At 38.7% G+C, this 14639-nt stretch overlaps 1 protein-coding gene across 1 annotated transcript in view; it reads right to left on the bottom strand.

The window, feature by feature from the left end:
* The window catches only part of LOC105286101, a 34895-nt gene that overhangs the window by 4722 nt on the left and 15534 nt on the right, over positions 1-14639 (bottom strand). Inside the window, exons 3-4 of the mRNA XM_026974601.1 lie at positions 3903-4161; positions 370-551 (exon numbers count right to left, since the gene is read on the bottom strand). Of these exons, the coding sequence (XP_026830402.1) occupies positions 370-551; positions 3903-4017 (297 nt within the window). The 5' untranslated portion in view covers positions 4018-4161. The remainder of the gene's footprint in view (positions 1-369; positions 552-3902; positions 4162-14639) is intronic.

Raw genomic sequence — 14639 nt, 5'->3', positions numbered from 1 at the left:
ATTCAATTACAAAATTATTTAATAGATAAAGTTTTTTTGAAGAATATCTAAAGTTAACAAATGTTAATATTAAATACAAAAATTGCCAAATATCAAATTCGCTAGTTTACGAAACTTTAATTTTTAACAGATTTTTCTCTACAGTGATAAAAAAAATTCAATAGATAGAAGACTTCAGCAAAACCTTATTTGTCATATGATTCTCAACAAGAAATACAATTGATAAGCATTTAAACTATTAATTTATCACGCAAGAGATATATTATCGGATACAGAAACCGCTGATTGCTGTAAATCCTTCCGCAAAGGCGAGACGTTGATTTTGAAGGGAAGATTAGTTTCGGGTTGATATGATATACGCGCGATTACCTTCTCGGTCCTTTCGATCTTCTCCAGCCTGTGCATAATCTTCTTCTCGCGTTTCTCCACGCTCTCCTTACTCTCGATATTCTCCTTGCCAGCGGCATCCTTCTCCTTGACGCTCTTGACACTCCTCCTCGAGGATCTCTCCTTGCCGCTCCTTGACAGAGTGTCCCGATCGCCAGTTGCACCTTTAGAAATAAAAAAGATATATTAGTAAATTATCGTCTTATATGTGTTATCATATGTTGTTATTAACACAGGTATAAAGCAATAAAATATTTTAATATGAAATTACTTCTTTTTTATGACTAAAGTTTTGAATTTTTGCAAACATTCGGTTTACATTATTAACATAGTCACTATAGCCACATATAATGATTAGATATAGTCATCAATAATTAATATAATTAATTAATAATAATTAATAATTAATATAATTATCAAAATATATTATCAATCAATCAATTTTATATATTAAAATATTTTATATTCGTAAATATAAGTATTAAAATAATATTAAATTTTTAAATGTGATAATTAACTGTGTAACGCACTTTTTCGTTCTCTTGAGGCTAAAATAAGTTTAAAGAACAAGCAGAAATATTGGGTTGGCCAAAAAGTAATTGCGTTTTTTTTTATATAAATAAAAGGCGAATTTTTCATGGGAAACAAAAACTTTATTAAACAATATATTGTCCATTTTGTTTGATTATCTTTTGCCATTTTTCAGGCAACTTCATGATTCCGCGCTCAAAAAGGTTCTTATCTTTTTCAGCAAAAAACTATTCCAAGAACGATTTGATATCCTCATCAGCAGTCAAGGTTTTACCATTCAAGGCGTTTTGCAAAGAACGAAACGAATGGTAATCTGATGGTGTCAGGTCTGGCGAATATGGTGGATGTGGTAACATCATGGTAACACATCCCATCCAAGCTGCAACAATTTTTCACGAGTGACCAAACTTGTACGTGGTCTAGCGTTATCGTGGTGAAACACAACACCTTTGCGATTCACCAATTCTCGACGTTTCTGTTTGATGGCATCATTTATTTTATCCAGTTGACGACAGTATGCGTCTGAATTAATGGTTTGATTCCTCGCAAGCAGCTCAAAATACACAATACCTTTAAAGTCCCACCAGACTGACAGCATAATCTTTCTTTGGTGAATATCTGCTTTTCAAGTGCTTTCAGCAGGTTCATCACGCTTGCTCCACCATCTTTTTCGTTTGACGTTGTTGTAGACGATCCATTTTTCGTCGCCCGTTATCATACGTTTCAAAAATCGATCATTTTCCTCACGTTTCAAAAGAGAATCGCAGATGTCAATACGCTTAGTGAGACGAATTTCTTTCAGCTCATGTGCTACCCAAATATCGAGCTTACTAATGTATCCAAGTCGTTTTAAATGCTTTTCAACACTCGATTTCGATATGTTAAGATTCTCAGCAATCTCTCGTGTCGTTAACCGCCGATTCGAATCGATCAGTGCCTTTATTTTGTCATCATCAATTTCGATTGGCCTTCCTGAGCGTGGTGCATCTTTCACATTAAAATCTGCAGATCGAAATTTAGTAAACGAATTTTGACACTGCCGCAGTTTAAAGCATCTTCGCCATATACATGACATAACTTTTTATGAGCTTGCACAGCGTTTTTCCCTTTTCGGAAGTAATAAAACAAAACATGACGAAAATGTTCTTTTTGATTTTCCATTTGGAAATCGACGGCAAACAAACAATTGTTAACGAAATCGCGTACTTTCTTTTTCTAAAACAAGCTTGAACCGTGAGTCGTTAACCTACATAATGAACTTGCGGTTTAGAATGAAGTTAGTTACATTTCAAGACATGTATGTCCATCTATTGGAAAAAAACGCAATTACTTTTTGGCCAACCCAATATATTATCAATCAATCAATTTTATATATTAAAATATTTTATATTCGTAAATATAAGTATTAAAATAATATTAAATTTTTAAATGTGATAATTAACTGTGTAACGCACTTTTTCGTTCTCTTGAGGCTAAAATAAGTTTAAAGAACAAGCAGAAATATTGGGTTGGCCAAAAAGTAATTGCGTTTTTTTTTATATAAATAAAAGGCGAATTTTTCATGGGAAACAAAAACTTTATTAAACAATATATTGTCCATTTTGTTTGATTATCTTTTGCCATTTTTCAGGCAACTTCATGATTCCGCGCTCAAAAAGGTTCTTATCTTTTTCAGCAAAAAACTATTCCAACAACGATTTCATATCCTCATCAGCAGTAAAGGTTTTACCATTCAAGGCGTTTTGCAAAGAACGAAACGAATGGTAATCTGATGGTGCCAGGTCTGGCGAATATGGTGGATGTGGTAACATCATGGTAACACATCCCATCCAAGCTGCAACAATTTTTCACGAGTGACCAAACTTGTACGTGGTCTAGCGTTATCGTGGTGAAACACAACACCTTTGCGATTCACCAATTCTCGACGTTTCTGTTTGATGGCATCATTTAATTTATCCAGTTGACGACAGTATGCGTCTGAATTAATGGTTTGATTCCTCGCAAGCAGCTCAAAATACACAATACCTTTAAAGTCCCACCAGACTGACAGCATAATCTTTCTTTGGTGAATATCTGCTTTTCAAGTGCTTTCAGCAGGTTCATCACGCTTGCTCCACCATCTTTTTCGTTTGACGTTGTTGTAGACGATCCATTTTTCGTCGCCCGTTATCATACGTTTCAAAAATCGATCATTTTCCTCACGTTTCAAAAGAGAATCGCAGATGTCAATACGCTTAGTGAGACGAATTTCTTTCAGCTCATGTGCTACCCAAATATCGAGCTTACTAATGTATCCAAGTCGTTTTAAATGCTTTTCAACACTCGATTTCGATATGTTAAGATCCTCAGCAATCTCTCGTGTCGTTAACCGCCGATTCGAATCGATCAGTGCCTTTATTTTGTCATCATCAATTTCGATTGGCCTTCCTGAGCGTGGTGCATCTTTCACATTAAAATCTGCAGATCGAAATTTAGTAAACGAATTTTGACACTGCCGCAGTTTAAAGCATCTTCGCCATATACATGACATAACTTTTTATGAGCTTGCACAGCGTTTTTCCCTTTTCGGAAGTAATAAAACAAAACATGACGAAAATGTTCTTTTTGATTTTCCATTTGGAAATCGACGGCAAACAAACAATTGTTAACGAAATCGCGTACTTTCTTTTTCTAAAACAAGCTTGAACCGTGAGTCGTTAACCTACATAATGAACTTGCGGTTTAGAATGAAGTTAGTTACATTTCAAGACATGTATGTCCATCTATTGGAAAAAAACGCAATTACTTTTTGGCCAACCCAATATATTATCAATCAATCAATTTTATATATTAAAATATTTTATATTGGTAAATATACGTATTAAAATAATATTAAATTTTTAAATGTGATAATTAATTGTGTAACGCACTTTTTCGCTCTCTTGAGGCTAAAATAAGTTTAAAGAACAAGCAGAAATAGAAAAATGGAGCAAGAAGAATTTTACCTCCGTTGCCATGAGTGGTCGGACAGACAACGTTGGTTCCGGGCTGCTGTTGACCGCGTAGGACCCAAGTCAGCGAGATTTTGGGGCGCAACAGGGTGCTCGGCCGTTGCCCCATGCTCGCCGTCGACACGGCGGACGTCGAAAACGTCGGCGAGGGCGTCGGCGATCTCGAGGGTGACGGCGACCTCGAGCCACCTGTCACGACCTGCAACGGACAGTGCGCCACCAAGTCCACCGTCTGCACCGAACGGCCATACTCCTGCAAGAAGAAATTGCAAAAAATAAAATCAACTGTAAAATAAAAAAAGAGTAGAACTATAATATTAGTAAATGTTATTTATCAAACATAAATGTTATTTATCAATCTAAGATTTCCTCGTCGAATCTTTTGTCTTATTTTAGATGTACAAAGTTCGATCCGTAGAAATTAGTAAGTATTAAGCTCAAACAATATTAAACAAATATCGAAAATCAGAAATAATTAACGGATAATAAATAATGCAATAAAACGTTATAATAAAATAAAGTAACACAATAAAGGTAATGTCGGGAGATCATCGGAAAAGTGTAAGTCGGTGTAGGTGTAGAGCCCCGCGGTATTTTGATTTCTCCTTAATTTTGGAGTAACGAGGTGCGAACGCCTTTATGGTGGGGCCTCTTCTCAAAAGGGCGCCGCTTTTTATTCGACTTTATCTCGCGCGGCCGATCGCCGGTGATCCGCCACCGCCACGAGGTGCTTATTATATTGCACGGCGAGAAGCTGCTATAAATCGATCCTTCTGGGATTGCGTACACGCGGTGATAAGAAAGAAAAAGAGATTCTCTTGGTCGGGGAGTGGATACTCCTGTTTGAATACTCGTTAAACGTCCTGATGCTCGTTAGAATTTTCTCGCAGAAGAAAAAAAAAGAAGAAATATCGGTTTTCCGTGTGTTCTCACGATTGCAGGAGTCGTATATTAAAGCTCGAATAGCGAAATAAATAATTAATATTAATTGTTCGCGTTGATTTCAAAGCACTCTCGATAAGGGAACGGCTAAATTATGCAAAATGTAATGGTAAACGATAAGGGGAATCTCGCAATGTTAATATTTCGCATAATAATTAACTGTAATCAAATTAATGCATGCAAATGCGTAATCAACGATGCAGTTGCAAAGCCATAATTCATCAAATTTTTCGAATTTTTCATTTATTATGGCTCGGTTATCATCGCTTAACCAGCCATGCCAGACGTCTCGATAAGCGATGCAACTTTGCAACTTCCCTTCCTGCTTTCCGGTTGAATTAATGCTCGCTATTCGCTGGTTGCGTGTAATGCCGCGTAATGTCACGCGATATTTCTCTATTGATATCGCGTCGCGTCCCTGCGTTTCTGGAGCGTAGCTAGTCGATCGGAACGAAGCTGGAACAGGAAGCTGAGATGTATCTCTACATCTTTAGGTTGGGAGATATGCGCTCTCCTGCGTGGTAATCGTTTTCTTCAACGCAACTTAGTTGCGCGTGTCTGATACATCGTTTCATACCGGTTTCCGAATCTCGAGGAAAATGTTATTCTTATCTTGCTTGGCTTTAAGGGGGGAGCCTGCTTTAGAACGCTGAAAATAAGGTATATTTTACGAATTGTTTTTGGAGAAACTATACAGCGGATCATTATAAAACTTTGATGCATTTATTAGTACATGTTTAAAGATAAAACAAATTATTTTTTGATTTGAATATATCGCTTGTAGAGGTCGTCCTGGAGAAATCTTAGTGCAGCCGCGTCGCCGGCATTGCAAATTGCTGAGCATTCTCCTGCCTCCAAATTTCGTCTAAACTGAAAAATTGAAATATGTTCTCGTTATTTATGAATTCCCATCGTCGATGAACCAAAGAGAGAAGAAAAAAGTTGAAAAGTGCCAAAATGGTGGAGCTTAGAACACGAAAGTACGATTTTTAGGCAAAGTTTTTGAACTTTTTCATGCAAAAGTAATTGTTTAACTTATGTTTTTATGAATATTAAAGGTTCATCGACGATGGGAATTCATAAATAACGAGAAAATATTTCAATTTTTCAGTTTGGATGAAATTTGGAGGCAGGAGAATGCTCACCAATTTACAATGCCGGCTGCACTAAGATGCCTCCAGGACGACCTCTACAGGCGATATATTCAAATAAAAAAATAATTTTTTTATCTTTAAACATGTACTAATAAATGCATAAAAGTTTTATAATGATCCGCTGTATAGTTTCTCCAAAAAAAATTCGTAAAATTATACCTTATTTTCAACGTTCTAAAGCAGGCTCCCCCCTTAAGAAATATAAAATATTTATTTAAGAAATATTGTACGAATTGAGAATAGAGGGGAATCCCCTATTATGAGAAATACTCCTAATATGAGATAATGGGGTTTCTGCTAAACTAGTGAGCACCATCTGTTAGTTCCACCATGAACTTATTACTCTTGGTGTAAAATGTACACTCACTCCCAAAAAAAGGTACACTAAAATTTAGGGAAAAATTTACCAACCTTCAAATGATCATAACTTGGTAAATAATGAAGATAAAAATATGTTCAAAAATGCAAAATGAAGCTTCAAGTATCCACTTTAAGAATATTTGAATGGCAATTATGGTCGGCCATTTGATTCAAAATGGCGGAAAGGGAGAGCATGCGAAATTGATAAATGAAGATTCGAGTTTGCGATGGCACATGGTGTAAAATAGGTATTGCAGCCCAATGGGGCTAAATGCATATAAAAGTATAGAGTTTTATCTTTAAAACGCTTTTTTACAAAGCTCGATGCGATCATTTTTTGTTGAGATGCTCCAAATTTACTTAACAGTGTTTTCTTTTTTAAAGTTGCACAATTCAGCGAAAAATGATCGCATCGAGCTCGGTAAAAAGCATTTTAAAGATAACACTCTATATTTTCATTTGCATTTGGTCCCATTAGGCTGCGATATCTAATTCACGCCATGCACCGTCACAAACTCGGACTTTCGGTTATCACTTTTGCATCCTCTCATTTTGTCATCCGCCATTTTGAATCAAATGGCCGACCATAATTGCCATTCAAATATTCTTAAAGTGGATACTTGAAGCTTCATTTTGCATTTTTGAACATATTTTTATCTTCATTATTTACCAAGTTATGATCATTTGAAGGTTGGTAAATTTTTCCCTAAATTTTAGCGTACTGCTTTTTTTGGGAGTGAGTGTATTTAGTGAAAAATTCATTGTTCGTTATTGCGTTTAGCTTTTGCAAGAAAAGGTTTGTGAAATCGTGAACATGTCAAAGGAACTTGAGGTAAGTCTTTAAACCTCGTTTATTACATAATAAGGAAATGGTTGGCAATAAATTCAGTGTGCAATGATAGAGTAGAATCGTAGTAACAGGAAAATACGCGATTTGTTGAATTGCTTAATTGTAGAGGTTAGATTTCATGATCGCGGAACCGCTGGGCGTGTGGCTCGTATAACGAGATATTCAGGGTACTCTTAATATGAGATAATTATTGCTCGAATATGAAGATTATGTAGTGTAATAAAAAGAAAGAAAATACTACTTAAGGTTAAAGAAAAGTTAATACGAATTTATGTTACGAATTTTTGTGTATTTAATTTTTATAGAATCTGACTATGGAGGTTAGGGAAACGAGGAAGCGTCGACAGTGGAATCGTGAAGATTTGGCGAAGGCTGTGGCAGCAGTATTTTTATAAAACTATCTAATAAAGATTTTAATTGCAATACTGATGTATTTTGCACTTTTAACACCGATTTCTCGAAGTATCTTATATTAGGAGCACACTTTCTCGATCCTGCGTAAAGCTCTTTTTTCAAAATTTTTTTAATTTTCGGAAAAAATAATATTTAAATTAGATTTTTCATTTTCCAACCTAAAGCTTATTAAATTCTCTTCAATATAACGTGTTACATTTTTAAATTCTGCCTATAGATTTCCTTACATTCGGCAAAATCGATATGGTATCTCATAATCGGGAACTTTCCTCTACAACTAAGAATAAATTAGAAATTGAAATGATAAGAAATTAATAATATTTGTAATTAACATTCGATATCAAGTATCCGCGATGCTTCAGCCGAAAATCCTTTAAAAAATTCAATCTCACGTTCATTACAGAGAAAGAACGGCCATAAAGGGCACTAAACGTGCTTCCGGGACACCCAGTAGAGGAAGCGGTTCTCGCGCGAGATAAATCGCGCTTCCGTGACCGCGATCGAGGTGGCCGGTGATTCTCTTGAAGACGAGGAAGAGAAAAAGAGAAGAGAAAGAGAGAATAGCGTCTCTCAGAGCTGCCGAAGGCTCAGAGTTGTCGAGCCGCGGGAAATAAATTTTTCCGAGCCCTCCAGGAAGTATCAGCTGCCTACGAATCTTGACATTCCGCATCAATATGAAACAAAGATGGTTCGCTGCTATAGAACAAATAAAACATAAGAATCATATATCAGCGAGAAAAGAAGAGAAATTTTTATTTTACGTATACCACCGTTATTCAAAAATGTATTTAAAAAAATACAAGGATAGATTTTTCAAGGGCCCATCGAATTTTTTAGAAACGAAGTTTTCATTAAATAACAAAATGTTGCTTGGACCAACAAAACCATACTCAACACAGCCTGGGCCACGGCGATCCGGAAGAGAGCTGGTGGTAATTTGTGCCAGCTTCTCACTCACCCTCCTCTCTCCCCTCGTCAATCCTGGAGAGGCCACGAGGGCCGACGCCTCCCCGTTCCCGGCACAAAGTGGATTATTAATGCGTCTCATGGGCGTTCAATTAACCCGCGCGGCGAGTCGCCGGGATGAATTATTCGGCGGGGTCCCCGCAGGGCCCCGGCTCGTGCTTTACCGCGCCGCGGAAATTTACGGTCGTCGCCCCCTCGCGCGCAAATAAATGACCGCGCCGCGAAATTTACGGGCGGCTGCGCCTCGTCGGGCCGCTCGCCGCCGTCGACGTCGCCTCGTAAAATTTTGCGGCGTGTCCTGGCTTCCGCCGCAACAAGGACGAGTGTCTGTCTGCCTAGGGCACGATTCGACGGAGTACACCCCGGGAGATATCGATTTTTGATAATAATCATAATAATATCACAATAACGAAAAATTCACGAGACGATGACTTCGAAGAGTCTGAAATTACGAGAATTCCTCTTTAGCGAATACTGAGAGAAAAGTAAGAAGAATCAGAGAAAATCCGGCGTGAAGTATCCAGGTTTCTGAGGCGTCACGTCACTCTCATCACTTGCCATAATCCGGTCTTATTATGAGTATCCTGGAATCGTGCCGCGGACTTGGTTCCGCATGATGTGACGCAGGATGCACCTAGACATCCACTCGATTATAAATCCGTCCGTTTTAGTTACGCTTTGTTGCGCATTTTGCATCTGAAACGAATCCCCGATGCGTACAAGGACTTCGTAGGGGCGAGGGAGAGATGATGGGACGAGAAACGGAGTCCTCGGAGCGCGATCGGGATAGATCTTATTACCCGTCACTCGGAGCGTGACGCAGCGACGCGATTAATTCGATCCAAATCCGTTCGCGTCTTCGATTCGCGCGCGTTCTTGAACGGTTCTCGCCATTATGGTTTTATTATTATGGTTTTTATGGTTTTTCTCTCGTCGCGATCGAGAATTGCCCTGGATCCTGCCCCTTTCGCAGGAGGCTTCTATCCTCGCGCGTTCAACGGTCTCTGCTGACAAGCGGATATCACTACGCAACAAGCGGCCGCAATAAACGCGTCGATGCATATTAAAAGCGCATTTCACGCGCACCTGGACGGTGAGTTCCTCCTCGGTCAGACGTCGCGGGTAACGAAATCAAGCGAAGAACGACTTCGTTCCTTGCGGACGAAGTTCGCCCCCGGCATCGGCTCTTAGATTTTTAAGACGTAATGCACGCACACAGACTAGCGTGTATTTGTTATATTAATATTGGGTTGGCCAAAAAGTAATTGCGTTTTTTTCCAATAGATGGACATACATGTCTTGAAATGTAACTAACTTCATTCTAAACCGCAAGTTCATTATGTAGGTTAACGACTCACGGTTCAAGCTTGTTTTAGAAAAAGAAAGTACGCGATTTCGTTAACAATTGTTTGTTTGCCGTCGATTGCAAAATGGAAAATCAAAAAGAACATTTTCGTCATGTTTCGTTTTATTACATCCGAAAAGGGAAAAACGCTGTGCAAGCTCATAAAAAGTTATGTCATGTATATGGCGAAGATGCTTTAAAACTGCGGCAGTGTCAAAATTGGTTTACTAAATTTCGATCTGCAGATTTTAATGTGAAAGATGCACCACGCTCAGGAAGGCCAATCGAAATTGATGATGACAAAATAAAGGCACTGATCGATTCCAATCGGCGGTTAACGACACGAGAGATTGCTGAGAATCTTAACATATCGAAATCGAGTGTTGAAAAGCATTTAAAACGACTTGGATACATTAGTAAGCTCGATATTTGGGTAGCACATGAGCTGAAAGAAATTCATCTCACTAAGCGTATTGACATCTGCGATTCTCTTTTGAAACGTGAGGAAAATGATCGATTTTTGAAACGTATGATAACGGGCGACGAAAAATGGATCGTCTACAACAACGTCAAACGAAAAAGATGGTGGAGCAAGCGTGATGAACCTGCTGAAAGCACTTGAAAAGCAGATATTCACCAAAGAAAGATTATGCTGTCAGTCTGGTGGGACTTTAAAGGTATTGTGTATTTTGAGCTGCTTGCGAGGAATCAAACCATTAATTCAGACGTATACTGTCGTCAACTGGATAAATTAAATGATGCCATCAAACAGAAACGTCGAGAATTGGTGAATCGCAAAGGCGTTGTGTTTCACCACGATAACGCTAGACCACGTACAAGTTTGGTCACTCGTGAAAAATTGTTGCAGCTTGGATGGGATGTGTTACCATGATGTTACCACATCCACCATATTCGCCAGACCTGGCACCATCAGATTACCATTCGTTTCGTTCTTTGCAAAACGCCTTGAATGGTAAAACCTTTACTGCTGATGAGGATATCAAATCGTTGTTGGAATTGTTTTTTGTTGAAAAAGATAAGAACCTTTTTGAACGCGGAATCATGAAGTTGCCTGAAAAATGGCAAAAGATAATCAAACAAAATGGACAATATATTGTTTAATAAAGTTTTTGTTTCCCATGAAAAATTCGCCTTTTATTTATATAAAAAAAAACGCAATTACTTTTTGGCCAACCCAATATTTCTGCTTGTTCTTTAAACTTATTTTAGCCTCAAGAGAGCGAAAAAGTGCGTTACACAATTAATTATCACATTTAAAAATTTAATATTATTTTAATACTTATATTTACGAATATAAAATATTTTAATATATAAAATTGATTGATTGATAATATATTGGGTTGGCCAAAAAGTAATTACGTTTTTTTCCAATAGATGGACATACATGTCTTGAAATGTAACTAACTTCATTCTAAACCGCAAGTTCATTATGTAGGTTAACGACTCACGGTTCAAGCTTGTTTTAGAAAAAGAAAGTACGCGATTTCGTTAACAATTGTTTGTTTGCCGTCGATTTCCAAATGGAAAATCAAAAAGAACATTTTCGTCATGTTTTGTTTTATTACTTCCGAAAAGGGAAAAACGCTGTGCAAGCTCATAAAAAGTTATGTCATGTATATGGCGAAGATGCTTTAAACTGCGGCAGTGTCAAAATTCGTTTACTAAATTTCGATCTGCAGATTTTAATGTGAAAGATGCACCACGCTCAGGAAGGCCAATCGAAATTGATGATGACAAAATAAAGGCACTGATCGATTCGAATCGGCGGTTAACGACACGAGAGATTGCTGAGGATCTTAACATATCGAAATCGAGTGTTGAAAAGCATTTAAAACGACTTGGATACATTAGTAAGCTCGATATTTGGGTAGCACATGAGCTCAAAGAAATTCGTCTCACTAAGCGTATTGACATCTGCGATTCTCTTTTGAAACGTGAGGAAAATGATCGATTTTTGAAACGTATGATAACGGGCGACGAAAAATGGATCGTCTACAACAACGTCAAACGAAAAAGATCGTGGAGCAAGCGTGATGAACCTGCTGAAAGCACTTGAAAAGCAGATATTCACCAAAGAAAGATTATGCTGTCAGTCTGGTGGGACTTTAAAGGTATTGTGTATTTTGAGCTGCTTGCGAGGAATCAAACCATTAATTCAGACGCATACTGTCGTCAACTGGATAAATTAAATGATGCCATCAAACAGAAACGTCGAGAATTGGTGAATCGCAAAGGCGTTGTGTTTCACCACGATAACGCTAGACCACGTACAAGTTTGGTCACTCGTGAAAAATTGTTGCAGCTTGGATGGGATGTGTTACCATGATGTTACCACATCCACCATATTCGCCAGACCTGGCACCATCAGATTACCATTCGTTTCGTTCTTTGCAAAACGCCTTGAATGGTAAAACCTTTACTGCTGATGAGGATATCAAATCGTTGTTGGAATTGTTTTTTGCTGAAAAAGATAAGAACCTTTTTGAGCGCGGAATCATGAAGTTGCCTGAAAAATGGCAAAAGATAATCAAACAAAATGGACAATATATTGTTTAATAAAGTTTTTGTTTCCCATGAAAAATTCGCCTTTTATTTATATAAAAAAAACGCAATTACTTTTTGGCCAACCTAATAATTACGATCTTATGCAATTATTTACGACGTGTACATATTTTATAACGCACACGCTAAAATATTTTTCTCTTATGCTGCATATCAAATGTATTTTACATAATTTACGCAATTATAAACTTTACATCGTGCATTTGATTGCTGCTGTTCGTTAATTAACGGTACTGAAGATAGACTCGCGAGTCAACAGTAATTGAACATTAATTAACACACGGGCGATTGATTTGGCGAATCGTCATCGCGTTCGCAGCGTTCACGCAGTGACCGTTGCCGGAGGTGCGACAGCGCGAAGAGGTGAGCCTGGATCACGCTAATGGAATTCTCGAGATGTCTATCTGACGAGCCACCGTGCATCGCTCGTGGCTCCGCTCGGTCCCATCTCGCATATCGGTTTCCTTAAATGATAAAAACCGCGAGGTCAAGGTTCACGGAGGTACGTAGGTATCCTCGCCTAACGGAGCCGCACAGAATTTTAACTCGAGATCTGATGTTGAATCTGGAAAGGCACTCTGTTAGCAGCTCTCTCACGTGTATATAAATGCAAGAGGTATCACATAAAAAGTTATGTATTTCATACCAAACAAGATCAGGCGAGAGGATTCTCTGACGCTTCCGTGAGCAATTAGGCCGCAAATTGAAAGCAACGCGAAGATAAATATGAGACCATTGCAGAATAAATCGGAAACAGATCTCTGCCGCAAAAAGAAGAACCTCCGATCGAGGTCAATCAAAAGACCGGACGCGCGCCGACGTGATTTCTCACTGAGATACGTTCCGTCTGCTGCTTCCCTCCTCGCCGAGTACGAGAATACACGAGCGACAATAAAATCTCACGTATGCCCATGGGATTCCCGTAAATTATCACGCGTTTCTACGTTTTCGAGAGATTCCGCGAGAGAAGCGACGAGGTTTCCCTCCGCGGAATATTTAACCCCGCTGACCCCGGCTACATCCCCCTGCCTCCCTTCGTTCTGCGTGTCCCCACCTCCCTCACTCCCCCTCGTAACGAAACGTCCGAGAGTTCTCAGTCTTTATCTGCCTTTCGTTCCCTTTTTGCTCCCTCTCCCTTTCGTTCTTCATCGACCTTTACCTGACCGCCTCTCCCTTTCCTCCCTCCTTCCTCGGCCCCCTTTACTACATCTTTTCGCTGTCCTCCCTTCACCTCCGCCATGCTGCACAGTTAATTATAAGGTCTTAGCTCTCGAATTATCGTGCACGCCACCGCTTTTACCTTCCTCGCGCGAGAGAGATCTTCTCTCGATTTTCCTGAGCAATCGAAGGACGCCATTACATTCGGAGTGCCGGAATGTACGAGATAACTCTCACTGCAACCGGTAACTGCGCTTTACGTGTTTTTCTGCAATTCCCACTTTCTCAGAATCAGCGATCATTATTGCACCCATGCCCTAAAATCTATCGTAATCTATTGGGTTGGCCAAAAAGTAATTGCGTTTTTTTTAAATAAATAAAAGGCGAATTTTTCATGGGAAACAAAAACTTTATTAAACAATATATTGTCCATTTTGTTTGATTATCTTTTGCCATTTTTCAGGCAACTTCATGATTCCGCGCTCAAAAAGGTTCTTATCTTTTTCAGCAAAAAACTATTCCAACAACGATTTCATATCCTCATCAGCAGTAAAGGTTTTACCATTCAAGGCGTTTTGCAAAGAACGAAACGAATGGTAATCTGATGGTGCCAGGTCTGGCGAATATGGTGGATGTGGTAACATCATGGTAACACATCCCATCCAAGCTGCAACAATTTTTCACGAGTGACCAAACTTGTACGTGGTCTAGCGTTATCGTGGTGAAACACAACGCCTTTGCGATTCACCAATTCTCGACGTTTCTGTTTGATGGCATCATTTAATTTATCCAGTTGACGACAGTATACGTCTGAATTAATGGTTTGATTCCTCGCAAGCAGCTCAAAATACACAATACCTTTAAAGTCCCACCAGACTGACAGCATAATCTTTCTTTGGTGAATATCTGCTTTTCAAGTGCTTCGAGCAGGTTCATCACGCTTGCTCCACGATCTTTTT

The sequence above is a fragment of the Ooceraea biroi genome, chromosome 13, assembly GCF_003672135.1.
Source record: "Ooceraea biroi isolate clonal line C1 chromosome 13, Obir_v5.4, whole genome shotgun sequence".
Taxonomy (NCBI): domain Eukaryota; kingdom Metazoa; phylum Arthropoda; class Insecta; order Hymenoptera; family Formicidae; genus Ooceraea; species Ooceraea biroi.
The sequence above is the reverse complement of the archived record's forward strand: the minus strand, read 5'-3'. Positions and strand labels throughout refer to the sequence as shown.